The 19,080-nt window shown below is 38.2% G+C and overlaps 1 protein-coding gene across 2 annotated transcripts in view; it reads left to right on the top strand.

Moving 5' to 3' along the window:
• The window catches only part of LOC103041357 (apical junction molecule), a 35,886-nt gene extending 17,081 nt beyond the window's left edge, over positions 1-18,805 (top strand). The window contains exons 7-11 of one of the 2 annotated variants that reach the window (XM_022664393.2): positions 2,414-2,601; positions 6,974-7,142; positions 14,987-15,069; positions 16,389-16,557; positions 18,588-18,805. In XM_022664393.2, coding sequence (XP_022520114.2) covers positions 2,414-2,601; positions 6,974-7,142; positions 14,987-15,069; positions 16,389-16,426 — 478 coding nt within the window. In that variant the 3' untranslated portion in view covers positions 16,427-16,557; positions 18,588-18,805. Of the gene's footprint in view, positions 1-2,413; positions 2,602-6,973; positions 7,143-7,897; positions 11,787-14,986; positions 15,070-16,388; positions 16,558-18,587 lie in introns of those variants that run through there. The other variant, XM_022664394.2, reaches the window with a different exon arrangement.
• Positions 18,806-19,080: the final 275 nt, after the last annotated feature.

The raw sequence follows: 19,080 nt of genomic DNA, 5'->3' as shown, positions 1-19,080 counted from the left end.
GCAGTGATGGGACGGCAGTTTAATTTTCTTCTTCCCATCTTCTATCCACCTAAACCAGTAAAGACAGACATGGAGGGGGCAAGTTTCACCTTAATAAGTTAGTCTTCACTTGTTTATTTTAATCAGAGCTGCCTCAATTACCAGTAAAGAAAGGTAATTGATTGAAACGTATTTTTTTCTCCGACTACCTGTTGGTCTCTCTCTTTTCCTAACCCTGACTTAACTCACATTTACTCTGGTAAATATGAAATTCATCACATTATTAATAATTAAGCATCTGTATATTACATATACTGTACTGACTTATTCAAATACTAGCTGTGTTCCAAAGACTAGGCTACAGCCAAGTTGGACTGCATTTCTAAGCTGTTACATCATAGAAGACTGTTTCAAAGTAAATTACCCTTTAAATACAGCCAAATGTACATGTAAATGTACAAATGTGCGTGGACAATGTAAAAGGGAAAAAAGAGCACCACAAAAAGTGAAGCTCCTTTTAGAATAATTTCTTTATATGCGAGACCTTTCGACTGTTTCATATGTGTGGGAGATACTACTGAGAATGTGTCTTCATAAGACAGTCCTACCAAGGACCTGCCCTGCCTCAACTGAAACATTTGCATGATTTGTTTATTGTTATTTAGTTACATACAGTGAGTCCAAGAAGTATTTGATCCCTTGCTGATTTTCTTCGTTGGCCCACTAATAAAGACACTATCCTTCTGCACTTTTAATGGTAGATATATTCTAACATGGAGAGACAGAATATCAAGACAAAAATCCAGAATATAATTTTAAAGAATATATTTTAATTAATTTGTATTTCAATGAGGAAAATAAGTATTTGATCCCTCTTGCCAAACACACTCAATACTTAGTGGCAAAGCCTTTGTTTGCAAGCACAGCGGTGAGACGTTTGTTGTAGTTAACCACAAGTTTAGCACACACACCAGGGGGAATTTTGGCCCACTCTTCTTTGCAGATCCTCTCTAAATCATGAAGGTTGGTGGGCTGTCGCTTGGCAACTCTGACCTTCAGCTCCCTCCATAGATTTTCGATCGGATTGAGGTCTGGCGATTGGCTGGGCCACTCCATGACCTTAATGTGATTTTTCTTGAGCCAATCCTTTGTTGCCTTTGCTGTATGTTTAGGGTCGTTATCATGTTGGAAGGCCCATTTTCAGATCCCTGGCAGAGGGGAGGAGGTTGTCCCTCAGGATTGTGCGGTACATGGCTCCATCCATCTTCCCAGTGATGCGGTGAAGTAGCCCTGTACCCTTGGCAGAGAAACACCCCCAAAACATTATGCTTCCACCTCCATGCTTGACGGTGGGCACAGTGTTCTTGGGGTCATAGGCAGCATTTTTCTTCCTCCACACATGGCGGGTGGAGTTGAGGCCAAAAAGTTCAATTTTGGTCTCGTCTGACCACAAAACCTTCTCCCAATAACTTGGTTCATCTTTCAAATAATCATTGGCATACTTGAGGCGCGCCTCCACATGTGCTCTCTTCAGCAGGGGTACCTTTCGGGCACTGCAGGATGTGAATCCATTGTTGCGCAAAGTGTTGCCAATTGTTTCCTTGCAAACTGTGGTCCCAGCTGCCTTCAGGTCATTTGCTAACTCCTGCCGAGTGGTTGCAGGACGATTTCTGACCGTTCTCAGCATCATTGCCACCCCACGAGGCGAAATCTTCTTTGGAGCACCGGGCCGAGGTCTGTTGATTGTCATGTTATACTCTTTAAACTTTCTGATAATTGCACCAATAGTTGTTACTTTCACATCCAACACCTTACTAATCTTTTTGTAGCCCATTCCAGCTTTGTGAAGGTCAACAATTCTGACTCTGAGGTCCTGTGACAGCTCTTTGGTTTTACCCATGTTGGAGACTTGAAATCTGTGTGATCTGTCTGATTCTGTGGACAGGTGTTTTTCACACAAGTGATTAGTGAGAACAGGTGGCTTCAGGTCAGGTAACAAGTTGATTGGGAGTGTCTAACTGGTCTGTAAAAGCCAGAACTGCTAATGAATACTAAGGGATCAAATACTTATTTCACTCCATGAAATACAAATCAATTAATATATATTCCTTAGATTTATTTTCTGGATTTTCTTTTTAATATTCTGTCTCTCCATGTAAGAATACATCTACCATTAAAAGTATAGAATGATCATGTCTTTATTAGTGGGCCAACGAAGAAAATCAGCAAGGGATCAAATACTTATTGGACTCACTGTATATTGGCCTTTTAACTCAAATTCCTCTGTTACTAATATTATTAATATTGACAGCCTTTACAAGAGCCAGTATAGACCTTGTTAGATGAAGCAAGTGTGCACTTGTTTTTACAAAATTGGTAAGCAAGATTAATGTTATAAGTCCTTTCTTCCACTTTCTGTGTGTGTGTGTGTCAGGGAAGAAACTGAAGCACAGAGAGTACGAAAGTTAGAGCAGGCTTGCTCAGACGAGGACACTTGTGCTACAAAGATACAGAAGCTACAGAGACAGACAGACCATGGCGACAAATTAGCGTACTTTCTACAACAGAAGAATAACCCCAGGCAGCCAAACCTAAATTACTGCTCTACAGCAGAGAAAAGAGGTGCCCACACACATTCACATACCATACACATACTAACAGTTTCTTTTCAGTCTCTACTAGTCTTGTAGGAATTTTGTAAAAACTTGGAAGGAGGGAAATGGGGTGCAGGTGGCATGGTGGCACAGTGACAGTGTGTGTTGCACAGCTCCACTATGGTTGTGGGCTGTGGTTTCTATCTCTGCTGTGGTCACTGTCTATATGGAGTTTGGTGTGTTCTTCCTGTGTCTGTGTGGTTTTCCTCCAGATACCTCCCACCTTCCAAAAATACACATTGTAGGTGAATTGGCTGCTATGTTAAATTGCCCTCTAGCTGTGATTGTGAACGGTTGTGTGTGTTATCATGCGAAGGGCACAGCAGACACAGAAATCAGTAATCCCAACAGATAACATATACATGGCCCCAGTACACCACTAAATATGAGCTTGATCTTACACAGCCAATATGAGAGAGAATTCAGAACCTGTTCATAAAACAATTGCAAATATTACTGTACCAACAATGCTCTCTTGATAAGGTGGAAGGGCAATCCAAACCACTGATACATTTTAAGAACAGAAAGGTCAGATTAGACTTTCAGAAGACATTAAAAAGCCAGTCCACTTATTAAACAAAATTATTTGGACAGTTAATCCAAAATAAACATTGAGTTTGGAGAAGAAACAGAAGAGTTCATGATCTGAAGCATATCACATAATTTGTCAAACATGGTCGAGGCACTGTTTAGGAACAATGCAAGAAAAATCAGATTTTTTTTTTTTATATTTAGTGTAAAGTGTAATTCAAGAATTTACAATTTTCTACCATTATCATAGAAAGGTTCATTCCTTTTTTAAGTACACATTTTGTTATACCATAGTAGATGCATCTCTTCATATATACATCAGGTATAGGCTTAAGCTGTGAAACTACAGTCATTCATACAGTCATATCCCTTTTTATTCACCTCAAGCAAGAGCTTCAGTACTTCTGAAGGGCACTGAGATGAGTTCCCATGGTATCTAGACTCCCTCAGGAATGTCTAGCCTCAATCTATCTTTCTCCATTCTCTTTCCTTTTCTTAAAGAGTTTTAGGAATAGTTTTGTGTCGTCCGATACCATTTAGTAAGTGCCCTGGGTGGAGGTTTTCAGACCATGGCTATGGAGAATTCTAAGCAGTGCCTAAGAATTGTTTTATGGTTCATTTTATGCAATGTAACTGCAGTTTGATCCTGGAAGTATGTATTGCATGTTTATGGGCACTTTCATTGCAATAGTGGAGCCAGAAATATCTAATTTTAGAGGAATTGGCCAAATTATGATGTAAGCATGAAATGTGTATACCGTGGACATTATTTTTTAAGCTTTTTTTTTATTTGAAGCATTTCATAAAATTATTCTTGATAGTTGACAGTACTTAATGGTTGACTCAACAGGAGCTTATATAAAGAATACTGGTCCGTAGAGTTCCTTCCAAAGTATTGGAACAGTGACACCCATAGGAAAGAAAAATTAAAAAGGAGATTTCCTTAATGTCTCTGTTGTTTCTCCTAGACAGATATGAGATTAGAAGGAAACCCAAGAGAGATTTTACTTTAAATCTCCTGCTGCTCAGATGTTTCTCCTGAGACAAAGACTTCCATAATCTCACATGCATCTCCTCCTGAGTTTTACTACAGATCTCAATACAGTCTTACATTGTGCTCAGATTTGATTAAAAAATAACAGTAATAGTTTACTAAATACAGAAAAGCTTAAATAAAAGTAGACCATGAAAAAAATCTTTCCAAGAAGAAGCTTCCGAAATGACCTAAACAACGCAGAACATGAATTACACAATTTAGCATAAAAAATCTGATTTCAGAAAATCTCGTCTCATTTTTGTCTAAATTTATTTATCCTAGGCAATTTTAGGAGAAACATCTGTGACAAAGTTGATATCTAAATGAGACAAGGGAGAATCACAAATATGTCTCCTGAGACATCATAGAGCAACATTTAAGCAATAAAATTTTCCTCTGCGCATGCAATGAACTCAAAAATCTATAGAAACGTTTGTCAGTCAATTTAAGGAAAGATGTAACCAAACTGTTTGGGAGATCCTTCATCATGCAGCAAGATATTGACCCAAAATACATTGCCTGGAAAAGCATCACAAAAGAAGAAATGCAATAGCGATTTAAATGGGTAACAGACTTGATGCATATGCACTTGTCTCATATTCACTTTTTAATGTCAAAAAAGTCTACAGCAGAAGTAAAGGGTTTGGTCTCGCTGTTCCATTAGGGAAGGGGGTTATACATTAATGGTAAAATAACTCTCTCTTATTTCCAACATTCGTATCAGCATAGGCCCCCAAAATTGGTCTGGCTATATTTTTATAGGCTGTGTTTTCTCAATAAATTAATGTACGGAAGTGCTTCAGATCAGGGCTCCTTTGCTCAGCACTCTGCAGCTGCATATGTGACCAGTAGCAGCTAGAGGTTACACAATTATACTGGTGTTTTTTTTGTTTCTTTTCCAATAAAGTTATATAAAGTTTTCTTCTTTCCATTAATAATGTGTATAATTAAAAATGTATGCGTCTGTACATAAAAAATACAATATAATACAGTTGACACTAATGTCATTCGAATTAGTAAACTACACACAGGCTAATTTGGCAGCCATCTTGAAACATGGATTTTCAAATATCCAATTGGACAGATTTTATCAATAGGCCCTAGAGAACAATTAAATTCAATTTTGTGCTTGTGTCATAATTTGCATGATTTTTCTGTTATCTGATCCACTATACACATTAATACTGGTTCATAGTCAGTATTTAAATTAGCTTGAAAGAGAGTATTATTTAACTTCAGTACTTTTGGTTCATCAATGTTTGGTAAAAAGTGTTGAACAGGAATTAAACCTTATGTTTTTCTAAAACTCACTATGAAGTGACAGATCTATAGTGTCTACTTTTAGGGGGTTAATTATCCTGAGAAAAAACCCAGATTTCCAAAATAAAGGCTTTGCCTTTGTCCATTAGTCTGTAGTGACACCCATGGCTGCATGTATATCTGTGGATTAGACACTAGGAGTCCAGGATACTCTCTGGTTCTTCTACTTTGATGTCATAGGATGCGCTTAGTGGTATGAGATGAAAGTTTGGTGGATCAGTCGTGGTCAGGTACAGCTGTAGACTTCTACCTAACTGGTTTCGCTGCGTCTCATTATGGAAGAGCCTGCTCTTGCTGGATCTCTCCTGGGCACACAGCCATTCACCTTTTGCCTGCCAAGAACAGAGAGAGAGGGAGGAATAAAGAGTGAGGGGAATCAGCTTTTCTTTTGTTCTGGGTCAACAGGCCACTAACAAAAAGAAAAGTGGGAGAAGGAAAGAGGCAGAAGTGGACAAAGAGAGAGAGGTAGAAGTTATGATCGAATAAAATAATAATACAAAAAAAAACAGTGTGTGATAGTGGCATAGCCAGAAGTGAAGTTCATAGAGGGTCTGCTGTCCTGGGGAGTGAAATGGATAAGAAGATTATGTCCTGGACTAGAGATATGTCTATAGTAAATCTAACAGTTCCCAACTAAATTCATGTAGTTATTTTACTTTAGTTACTGTAACATATATATATAGATATGTTGTACAAAGCAATGCATTCAGTATAGCTTACTTATACCTATAGTCCAAATAACATAGTTAAGTTTGTCTTACCAATGTGCCTATTAAGAGTAACTTAGAATGAATTACTATGACTTAACATCATAAACATTTAATGACTATAATATTACCAATTTCCACTTCTCCAGTGGCATATATCTGCATTAGTGTATGAGAAATCAAGTAGTTTGAAACAACTCTCTGCAGCAAAGAAAGTGTTAAATATGTTAAACAAAGAGGTCAGCCAGCTAAACCAAAGATGTTTAATCTACACACAAAGAAAGGGGTGGTAGCCTTAGGTAAATGGCCACACACTGATGATGAGTGAGAGGGGGAAAGACATGCCCAGTGTTCAAATAGATGGTGCCAGAAGCCAATGGGGAAGGTTTGGTTTAACTCTCCTCTTCTTGAGTTGGTAATGACCAAACTGATGAGCTCTGTTTGTAGTTTTTAACGGGGAAAAAAGCCACAATGATGTAAGACCCCAACCTTTCAGGGATTATTGTGCATTACAAAAGTTTAAGACAAACATTGTTTGAGCAGTTAGGAAATATATAGGGCATGAATTCCCACTGAGAAGGTCTAGACCCCCAGGCTACCCCAGGGCTGTATGATATTTCTCTTTTATTTCTGTTTTTGTTATTGAGGTCAAGACATGGGAGAGTTCCTATTACAAATATGTAGAAACAGATATGTGTGCATGTGTGTGTTCAATTTTGTTAGTGTGCCCCTTTTGTGTATTTTAGGGGCACACCAGCAAGAGCTACAGCAAGAACAGCTGAAAGAATATGAGACTGATATGGAGAAGATCAATGATATTGTTCAAGGCAGGCAGAGAAGAAGCGAGAGAAAGGAGAGTGGTTCTGAAGATTTTGACTCTTATGGAGCCATCTCCAAGTACATCTTGGAAATCAGGTGCATACATACACAGAGACACTTAGACCCTATGTACAGACGATCACTTCTAAGTTAGTTTGCTAGTATATAGTCTCCAGTTATTTAGACTAAAAATAATTGATGTGTGGGATGGAATATGCAAATTAGCTTGTTGCACGGTGATTATGACTGGTGTAAAGACAATACTCACCTTTTTCTTCCCACTCTAATTAAGCACCTTCTTTATTGTCTCTTACAATGTTTTTACTTTCCAAAATTAAGCTAAAGTTTGGATGTATTAAAACACAGTGAAAGTAATAAGAACCTGTAGACTCTGTGAACAGTGGGATTTCAAACCAGCACTTCAAACGTGTCACTGTCAGCAGCCTGTCAGACTCATTTCTACATCTCGTAGTACACCAGTCCTGCTAATTCTAGCTTTCAACCATTCGAAAAAACAATAGCACATTAGCCATGAAAGTACTCATCACCAAAAATATCTTTGTCCCTAAAATGAATGGGTGTAGGCCCCTAATAATGGCTATAATTAGGGTTATTTTACTAATTATCTGCATGTTTTTGTCTGACTTTTGAATGCTCATTGCACTGGCTGAATTATTTTATTATTATATTTTCATCCCATTTCCTACATTTTTGTCTTGCATTGTCTGACTCTTTAAAAGGCCTTTAAGCATTTGAAATCACTCTGTGTGAATACACAATCACACTGTTGTACCAATGAGCAAGTGGACAAGAAACTCAAACTCACCTCACTTTCTTTCTTCCTATTAAAGGAGGCAGGAACACAGTCCCAGAGAATAAAGCATGTCTGAGGCAGGTTTGAGTATGTGGATGGTGGTGAAAATGCTGAGGAGGTTGCCCTGACTGCAGTCATCTAATCACATCACACTGTAGCTCAGTACAAAGAGTCCCTCTGCAGAGCCCAATGTCAGAAAAATCAAACTTGAATAGAACTGGTTGAAAGTGAAAGGGAATGCTCAAAACATGTCTTTGTGTTTTGTGAATTGCTGATTGTTGTGAGTGAGACTGGTGATTTGTAGTTCCACACTCAGCTCATATCTTACAATACATGTTGCAACAGTAAACACTTTACCATATTATAACTGTCAGGCTTTTATTTTTTACTAACCACACCAATACATTTGTGAAGTGCAGTTTTGGAAGCTTCGGGTCACCTGTGAAGGACATGCTTTAGACAATGTATTTTTGGACAAGCTAATAGTTAATAGAACTGTCTTTGAAAGTGAAAGAGGAAAGCAGTTCTCATGAGCATTATTCTTTTCACTTCACCAGTGTTGCATAGTGCAGTAACCAGTGGCATATATGAAGGCATTTTCCTATTACATTTAGTGGATCATCAAATCAATTTTAAAGCTATTATTTAACCATTTTTGATGAGATTTAAAAGGAGCCTGTGCAAAGAGCAGTTGCACAATGCATGTTGTCATGGTTCTGATTTAAAAACTCCTTCTATCTATTACATTGTGTGAACATTTTTATGTCAATGACCTTTTAAAGAAAAACATCTTGCTATACTAAAACAGATTGATGTACCAAAAGTCAAGGGATAGCAGTATTTAAACTGATCATAAAATCTTACATGATGGGAGGATTCGGGAATGCCTATACAAGTTGTGAGGTCTGTAAGTTAGGTTGAACACTTGCCAATGTGCTTGTGGCAAGGTGATGAGAATTATCTGTTGTCTATATTCAAAAGTCTTTGTTCAAAACATAACTTTTAGGCCTTCTAAATCTCCTAAGCTGATTGCAGAGCACTAGGTGATGTAGCTTGTGTGGAGAAACTGCACCTTTCTGCTGATTCGGCCTCGGTTTAGGTCTCAAGCTATTGAATTTAAGTGTCACTTCAGTAGTGCTGAAGGTCACACACTATAATGAAGCACCTTTCATGAAGTACATAAGAGAGTGATCATCACGCTAACCTAGTCAGTAGTACTGCAGCCTTGAGAGTTTGGGCTAGAGCGTCTACTTGAGATGTGGATTCAGAAGCAGAAGGGCACTGAGCAGGAGAGCTCTATGTGCCAATCTGCTGGGTGTCAGTCAAGGAGATTCAAGGTGATGGTGTGGGTGTGCAGCAGTGACGGATCATTTCTGACACATTGAGGACGCAGAGCTGCCTAGCAGGCAGGTAATTGTACCAGAGGCTAGTCCCATAGGACTCGATCTCCATTTCTCTCTTTTCCTCGCTCTTGCTTGCTCTTTATACCAGGAGCAGGGACCTTTTTTTCTTCTTCTTTCCCTCGTGGCAAGTATTGCATGCTGCTTCCGTGATGTACAACTTCTCCACAAGGACACAACAATCACAGGGAAAGGACACAGTGGAAAAGTACATTCGTTCAGTGGCGAAGGAAGGCATGATGAGCTGAAGTTGGAGATAAACATTCAAAAGTTGACGCCAATTCCAGAGACAGGGTCAATTTCCAGACATGGCTCAGTGAGACCTTGGAAATGTTCACAGACTATAAATCCCAGTTCACACTGATCACACAGGATGTAGTTTTGAAGTCTTGACAGTGGTTTGAACCAATGACTGTAGAAAAATATGGGCACAGTGGACCCTTGAGAGGAAGTAGTCTCAGAGGTGTCCCAAACAAACTGAAGTGGTTAATTTGTGGTGGTAATGTGACCCGACTTCGATTCGAAAAAAAAACTCTCAACAAGTTCAAGCTAAATGGCTTTGCATGTGGAGTTTAACCTGGCCTAGGTTATTTTTTACAGCTATAAACCAATGCCTTATCAGGTTTTCCTCCATGTTAAATAGCACAGGAATGTTCATTAGTCCAGAAAATGACACCCTCTTCCTGTATTTACATTCTTTCTTTTGCCCCGGACAGGTTTGACCAATGTGATCAATAGGCAAAGTGAAAAGAATGCTCTCATTTGTTTGTTTTTTTGTGCTGCACTTAGGTGCCCTTTAATTTTTTCCTGTGTAAAAAGAAATCAAACTAAAAGAAAATGCTCAAAAAACTGTTCTTATTAATTCAGAGCACAGTTAGAATCTATAGGTGTGAAATTGCTTGAAATCGGAAATAATCTAAACTGGAGAGTTAACCATGTTTAATTGTTTTCATAAAACTCTCAAATTATCTCACCAGTTCTTTTTTAATCTCTGGCTGAACAGTAGTTAGGAATCAGGCGTCTGAATAAGTGTTTGTACAAGAAATATATGTTGATCTTGCCTAAAGAGCTTATAGAGTTTACAGTTTGTTGTGATTTGTTAAGGTTGCACCCTACGTAAAGCTTTAACACCATACCTATCTTCTTGAATGCATTGCCCAGAGAAAAAGCCTCTTGCTTATCTCTTCAGTTACTTTCTGCATTGTTTGCATGATGTACAATGTTATGTATCTTTATACATCAGACCTGAATGTTTTTTTCATATCTGTGTCAGAGCTCAGCTTTAATGCTTGCTTTACGTTATGTTATATAAGTCCCACATTTCTGCATGGCTATCTGACGGCCTTTAAGATCAAGGTGAAGAAGGGCCACTCAGAGCAGTGTATCGTCTGTAGTCCTGTGTTTGAGTGTGCTCTTATCCCCAAAGCAGTACTGTGTTCGCAGACCAAGCATAGCTTGTCATCTTGAGGAAAAGCAGCACTGGGTATGTAAATTTATCATAAAGTGTTACCTAAGGAAGGTGCACCACCTGTATAAGCAGGTGCTGTATTACCTTGTGAAGGAAGTTAAATAGTGGCTAATGTATTTTCTGTTTCCAAAGTGGGTATTTAACATTCCTAGATTAACTTTGTCACATGTACCAAAAATACACCTTAGAAGGGATCAATATAACTTGCAGTGGAGTCGGTAATAACTATCATGACAGAAAGCATCTTGCTAAAATTGTCTGTGCAAACAGACAAGCAACTATGGCAGACTGTGCTTTTAAGATACAAGCTGTGAAATGATCATTAGTTTGATCTTCCTTATTTAAAGAGTAGTGGAAACTAAAATGTGGGAAATCTAAATGACTGTAGACTGAATATACATATGTGAGTAAATTAACAAAATCATTAAAATAGGCTGTTCGTAGTTTAATTTCCACATGTACTGTTGATCACCCCATTTCTAATCAGTTTTTATTGATATTTAACTACTTTAAATCCAGGTACTAACCTGAAATAGTACAAAAAGGGCTTCTGAGGAAAAGCAAAGAACTCAAAAGTGAATATAAAACGCAGCAAGTAGAGTTTGCTATACTTCTACTACTACTACTACTACTACTTGCTATAGAATGCTTCTCTGACTTGTATGGTCTACTGCAAAAATCTTGGGGATCTAAAACTTTTAAACAGTAGTGTTGTATTAACTGTATGTGCTAGTTACTAAAAGATAATTTTGTTTGTATACGGTGCTGTGTGTTATTCTTTTTACTTTTGTGCCCTACATGCTAACATTGTTAGGTAAGAGGGTATTATTTATCCCAGCTTCAGAGTTTTATGTTTTGCTGCAAGCTGTAAGGTTAAGACCATTAAGCACTTTCCCATTTTGAATACTCTACTCTATAATCCATCATATTAACTCCTGACAGCATCAGTATTTTTGACCTCTTATGTAGCGTTTAAAAACGTAGTCCAGCTTTTCTCCTAATTGATAGATATATATTTTATCATTTCTTTCGTTTTCCAGACAGCAAGAAATGCTCCACCCAGATGGGCCCAATGTTCCAAAGGGCTGCAGCTAGGTTTGGGGGAGAGACTAAAGGGGTCCGACTAGGGGAGCAGCAGGAACAACTGAGGCAGCTGCCCTCCACTGTCCTGCAGCAGAAGCCTGCAGCAGGCCCTGACCCAGATCTTCTCTATAACTTGTATATGAAGGGTACTGTATATCACACTTACAAATTATGTGATTATTAACAGAGCTCTTCTTGAGCTACAGTGTAATGCATTTATGTCATTACAACCCACAGTGGACATCCTAAACATGATGTCTAATACTATTGTTTGGTCTTTCATGTCTCCCCTTGACATCCACAGTTCCCATAAACTGGCATTTATTAATTATTTATTAATTACTCAGTATAAACTGCAAACTAAATACACTTGGTTATCATAATATAGCTTTGTAGATCTTAATTCATCTTTGTGTTAATAGTCTTACCATATATAACTGTTGTTTCTGCACAAAGCAGCTTCTTCTTATTTCTTGTAGGAATCAGTGGTGATCAAAACCATTACTGGAACAAATGAAGGTTTTCACCAGGAGCTGGATTCAGGGGTCTAAAGCATTAATAACATAGAGATGGCTTATCTCTTCATAGTGGCTGCTGTCAAACACACATACATACACATACAAACAGTTGTACATTCATTCACACAGTTAGCTTTAGTATCTGACTTGTCCAGGAAGCTATAACAATTATTAATGTCTAATATTCATTTTATTGACAAATATTTGTAGAGGAATAACATGAAACATTTGAGGAATTCATGCAGAAGCACAGACACGATAAAGTGGGAAGTAGTTTATACAACCCCTGGCAAAAAGTATGGAATCACCAGTCTTGGATGAGCACTCCTTCAGACATTTCATTCTGTAAAACAAACTCTGATCAAAAACATGATACAATAATAAGGTCATTCCAAAGTGCAACTTGTTGGCTTTCAGGAACACTCAAAGAAATGAAGAAAAAACATTGTGGAAGTCAGTGAATGTTACTTTTATTGACCAACCACAGGGAAAAAAATATGGAATCACTCAATTCTGAGGAAAAAAGTATGGAATCACTCAAATTGAAGGTAGAAAATAAGGACACACCCAGTCAATTTCCTTTCCCTAAATGGACACCTGCCTCAGATTAGATCTGCTCGTTAGTCTGCAGTTAAAAACACCTGCAGTCATGACACCTTGGAGGGCTGCTGGACGAATTAGAGTGGCAAGAACCATGGCTCCAACAAGAGAAATGTCTCTTGAAACAAAAGAGAGGATTGTGAAACTTCTTGAAGTAGGTAACTCTTCACGCATGGTTGCTAAAGATGTGGGCTGTTCACAGTCAGCTGTATCCAAGATATGGACCAAATACAAACAGCATGGAATGGTTGTTAAAGCCAAGCGTACTGGTAGACCGAGAAAGACATCAAAGCGTCAAGACAAGCAACTTAAGGCCATTTGTCTTGAAAACCGAAAAAGTACAACTAAACAGATGAAGCATAAATGGGAAGAAGCTGGAGCCAATGTATGTGACCGAACGGTAAGAAATCGCCTAAAGGAAATGGGATTTCAATACAGGAAAGCTAAAAGAAAACCATCATTGACACCTAAACATAAAAGAACAAGACTGCAGTGGGCTAAGGAGAGGCAATCATGGACTGTGGATGACTGGATGAAAGTTATCTTCAGTGATGAGTCAAGAATCTGCATTGGACAAGGTGATGATGCTGGAACTTTTGTTTGGTGCCGTACCAGTGAGATTTATGAAGAGGCCTGTCTGAAGAAAACAACCAAATTTCCACAGTCCTTGATGATATGGGTCTGCATGTCAGGCAAAGGCACTGGGGAGATGACTGTGGTAAATTCTTCTATCAATGCACAAGTTTACATTGACATTTTGGACAGTTTTCTCATCCCTTCAATTGAACAGATGTTTGGAGATAATGAAATAATTTTCCAAGATGACAATGCATCGTGCCATAGGGCAAAAACAGTGAAGGCATTCCTTGGAGAAAGACACATTCAGTCGATGTCATGGCCTGCAAATAGTCCAGATCTCAACCCAATTGAAAACCTGTGGTGGAAATTGAAAAAAAAATGGTCCACAAGAAGGCTCCGACCTGCAAAGCTGATCTGGCAACTGCTATCAAAGAGAGTTGGCACCAAATTGATGCAGAATACTGTTTGTCACTCATCAAGTCCATGCCTCAGAGACTGAAAGCCATTATAAAAGCCAAAGGTGGTGCAAATAAATACTAGTGATGTATTTTGAATCATCTTTTGTTTATCTGTTTTTCATGATTCCATACTTTTTTCCTCAGAATTGAGTGATTCCATATTTTTTTCCCTGTGGTTGGTCAATAAAAGTAACATTCACTGACTTCCACAATGTTTTTTCTTCATTTCTTTGAGTGTTCCTGAAAGCCAACAAGTTGCACTTTGGAATGACCTTATTATTGTATCATGTTTTTGATCAGAGTTTGTTTTACAGAATGAAATGTCTGAAGGAGTGCTCATCCAAGACTGGTGATTCCATACTTTTTGCCAGGGGTTGTATGTGCGTGAGTGAGAGGGTGCACATGAACTGAAGCACACTTACCCTTGAAGGGACAGCTCATCACGTCATTAAACCAATCTCTCACTCTTAGTTTGCTTGCTTGGTTTCATTTACATTAACTAGAAAATTCCAGCTAGCGCTCGGCCCTTTTTAGGGGCCTGCCTGACATGTCATATGCGTCATTAATTTTAATACTTCACAGGAACACACCGGGTCAGGAGGATAAATGTCATTTATTAAGGCACAATCACTTGCAGCATGGTCATTATATCAATGAATGTCTCCCTAAATTAAAATTGCTCTGAAAGTATTTGCTTTAATCCAGCAATCAGATTCCAGTTTTAATGATTAGCTTTAGTCAGCTGGGTAATTAAAGACAGACCTGCACGACACAGACAAATCTTTCAACAGCCTTGGCCTTCACCAGTGCTGTGCTGATGAATGACCTGCTACAGTACATTCAGGAACTGATTACAGTTTAAATGGCAGAACATTAAGCATAAAAAAATGCCTAAAATATATGGCAACATCCATTTATTAATAGGAAATGTAGTAACTTGTCAGCTGAATAATAGACAACTTTACTTACATTTATTGTTTTCTTAACTGTCTCTGATCTTCTGTCTTTGTTACCCCTCAGGAGAGGACTTGAACTTCAGCCTCGACAACTATATTTCAGAACAGTACAGACACATAGGACAGATTACCAGAGATGTGCAGAAGGTACAGTACCTTGTGCTATTTACAGCTAAGTGTGTGGTTTTTTGTTATTAAAGGAAGTAAACAACGCATATATTTTAATAATTTAACAAAATGAATGTAAATTTCCCAGAGCATAGATTGTTAGAAACAGTTTTCATGTTAATAAGTTTAAAATATTTTGCACAAGTGTAATTAGCCCATGAAATGTAAACATTGACATCATTGAAATTTGAAATTTGTTATTAAAACCAAACTTATTATGTCCAAAATAATCATTTTAAAACAAAAAGGAAAGGAATACTAATATAAGTTAATGTAGCAAATATTTATACTTATATATTGTTGCTTATATATTCATGCAAAAACCTTGAACCTTGAGTGTATTATTGCAACTATACCACAGTTCCATTATCGCTGTTTATTAAAAGATTTTGAGGTAAAGAGGATGAGAAAGTATGATCTGTTTGGTTAAAAAAACTCGTAAGGTAAAATAGTTTCATTGCTGCTCTGTTTGTAGCTGCACTGTTTGGCTGGTAAGCGCTGCATTATTGCTAAGCTACCTGTATATGGCAGACTAACAGTTACAGTGCATTACTGGCTGATAATAGCACTAATAGGACACCTCTCAGCCAATCATATTTCAAGGTCAAGACTAACTGTGGTATAATTAGTATTATACCACAGGCTTTGTTGATGTAATTGCTTTGTACATTTTGACAGTATTTCATACATGAATAAAAAAATATACTGCTGTGAGAGTTTCTCACAGCAATTTATTTACATTAACCTGCATTAAAGGTAGTCTTCTACTCTCTGCTCGGTGCAATTACACTTTCTCACCAGAGAGTTCTCTAAATTCTCAAATTCCCAAAACTCACACACTGTCGCTTTAAAGATAAACAAGTAACAAAAATAGTGTTACAAGGGTTTGATAAGACAGCAGTGTCATTTACCTGATATGTGTATGTGTTCCTGTTTGTGTAAATAATGAAATGCTGTTTGAGTGCATTGATTGAAAGTCATAGATGTGGTTGTCAATCTCAACTGCCCGAAGCTGTGAAATGTGTTTATGAGCTGACACAAGGATTGAGCTCCCCTATTGCTAAGAGCCAGTGTTACATTTCTGCACTCAGTGTGCTGGTATAGGCACAGTGGGACACACTAATGATGTTACACAGCTGGCTGCACAGGGTCGATATGGAGCTGGGTGCTGATGAAGTAAAGAATTGCTCTTTAAGGAGAGGGGAGGGACATGACTGATCACTTTAGCGTCTCGTGTGTGTACCTCTGAGGTAATTAAAGAGCCAAGGTGTGTGTGTTTCTGTCTCTATCTCTAGCAGCTAAGGATGAGGATGGAGAAGGAGCAGGAGAGACATAGTGCAGAGCATCATCATCTACAGGACAGACTGGAACAACTGCAACTTGGCTGCCAGCAAGCCACCCAGGCTGCTGAAACAATCGAGAAAGCACAGGAAGAAAAAGATAGCTTCCTGAGTCTGGTTAAAGCAGGTACACTGACCTCTGTGTTATTGGTTAGAGAGGCAGGGAAAAAGAGAAACAGATAAAACATCCTGTAATGTCAGGTTGATAGAACATTTTGAGATGAGAATAAATTATTTCACCAAGGGCCTACAATCACTTACATGCCGTCATCCACATAGCCTCTCCTTTTGCCCTCATGAGAATCCCTGACGCCATCTTCCAAGCCGTTTAATTACTTCACTAGCTGAAGTGAAATTGATTATACGAGGGCAGAGAATCGAGCGAACATGAGTGTTTGCTTCAGCAGTAAAACTTGTCTGGAAATCATTGCAAGGACCTGATGCGTTTCCCTTTCAAATCTTCAAAAGAAATGGTGAACAAAACTGTTCAGAAGCCATATAGCATCAGGCACTGGAGGTCCACTATGTTAAGATCTGGGCATAAGGGTATATTCACACACACACACACCAGTCACCTGAACTGCCATATAGTGGAAGCCTCTAGTAACACACGTGGCACACAGATCACAACTCATCTATGTAAACACATGGCCAATTAGAAAACATCTATAGCCTAAGGGAATTATTACTGTAAAAAACAACTGTGGCATTACATTCTACTCCACACTGTTGTAGCTCAAATTTGGAAATTAATCTGCAGTTCATGTGCTTTCTGTGTTGTACGTACAAATCTGTATGGATCACATTACTATTTAAAAACATCCACATTCAATTTTCTGGACCTTAAACTGTAAACTAGTCCATTGAATTCTTTACTGTGCCAGCTTGCCAGTTAGAAAGCTTAGAGCATATACAGCTAACAGCAACAACAATGTTTTGCATTGCATAGATTTAATAATTAGCTTAATAGCACACCAAGGCTTGTCAAACCTAGGATCTTTGGCCATTCCAGTTAAAAATTGTGCTCCTCTTCACCCCTCCAACTCTAGTACTCTGATTAGGTATGCCAAACGGCCATGGGTCAAATGGTAGAGAAGTGGATGTTAAAAACTATTAAAATGGTCAAGTGCATAAAGTCTTAACAAAACAATTGTCTTAAGAAGTAGTTCTGCGAAAATTCCTACACCTCCCTGAAATAGAGGTTTTGATTGGTTTTGCCTCTATATTTGAATGTCTGTTTTGATGGATGACTAATTCTTGACACAACTGCACTTAAAGCTCTCCTCAAAGATATCGACTGGTGATCCACCACTTCTGAGGACAAAATTGCTGTAATGCTGAAAGGCATTACACTTGCTAACACTTGACTTTGGACATGGTGACCTTATGCAGTTGTTCTAGAGTGTTCTGTTCTATTGACCGATTTTCTATAGCTATTACAAAAGACTTGGGTCAGCAGTTGAATGCCTTTAGCCAGCTTTTCATCCAAAGGTTTTGCAAACGTTATGCACACTTATGAGGTTCTGAGAAAAAAGACAAATTAAGTTGTGTTTACATCCACTAAAGTTAAAAACTTAAAAATGACAGTGTCATGATTTAAGAAAAGCATAGTAACAAGCAGAATGGAGAGATTAAACTTATTTTAGCATAATCAACTTATAGACATTTACATTTTGTCTTTCAACAACATTCAGAAAGTGTAAACATTCTAGTTTTCTATTGAGTTTCGGCCCCCTTTCAATTGGTTGGAAAGCTGGCTATTGCCATTTAACTGCTCACCCACATATTTTGTGATATCTATAGAAAATCTGTCAATAGAAAAGAACATATTAGAACAACTGCATAAGGTCACCATGTCCAAAGTTTTGAAAAGTTTGTGAATTTTATTAATACCACCCAAAACACTAAAGTCTACAGTGCAAGTGCATGTGGCATCATTAGAACATGTTCTGACCTTCTCCTTTCTGAACATCTGGTCCTCGAGGCTGAACCCCTTTAGTTTTTGAATAGGGCAAAATAGGTCAACTCAAAGCCCTCTGAGATAAATAGATTCATTTTCTTGATCCTGCAATGTTCTTTTAATATGGGATTACTGACCTGCATCTCTGTCTCTCTGTCCCTCTCTCTCTGTCTCTCACTGTTTCTGCTTCTCTGCAGAGTAATACAGTGTTATGCAATCACGTTTCCCAAGGAACTGTAGACAGAGTGAGAGAGACTGTTAAAAAGAAAAATGAGGAGGACAGGAGACAGACAGGACAGGAGATGAAGAATACACCTCCATATCCATTAACTGATGATCTAATTTGTAAAATTATTATGGTCCTGACTGTATTTAAAATAATAAATGTTGAATCAATAATCTTACAGTACTCAGAGTACAAGGTCCAGCTGTGGTTATTTAAAATAGTGTCACCCAGTCTCACCAGGCTGTCAGATGATGCAATGCATCAAATTTGTAAGTGTTCTCTGTGCTCCAAAGCCTCGTTAGCCCTATTATATTGTGTTCATTTTACAAATGAACTCACTACATCTGTCTTTGTAGCTCAGTAACATAGTACATCTAGATATTGGACCTACTGTTGAAGATAATGAGAGTAAGGCTATGCTTGTTTACTGCTTTCTCCGCCTACGTTTTTTCCCTTCATCCTTA

Source organism: Astyanax mexicanus, chromosome 7, assembly GCF_023375975.1.
Source record: "Astyanax mexicanus isolate ESR-SI-001 chromosome 7, AstMex3_surface, whole genome shotgun sequence".
Taxonomy (NCBI): Eukaryota; Metazoa; Chordata; class Actinopteri; order Characiformes; family Acestrorhamphidae; genus Astyanax; species Astyanax mexicanus.
This window is presented reverse-complemented; position numbering and strand designations above follow the sequence as displayed.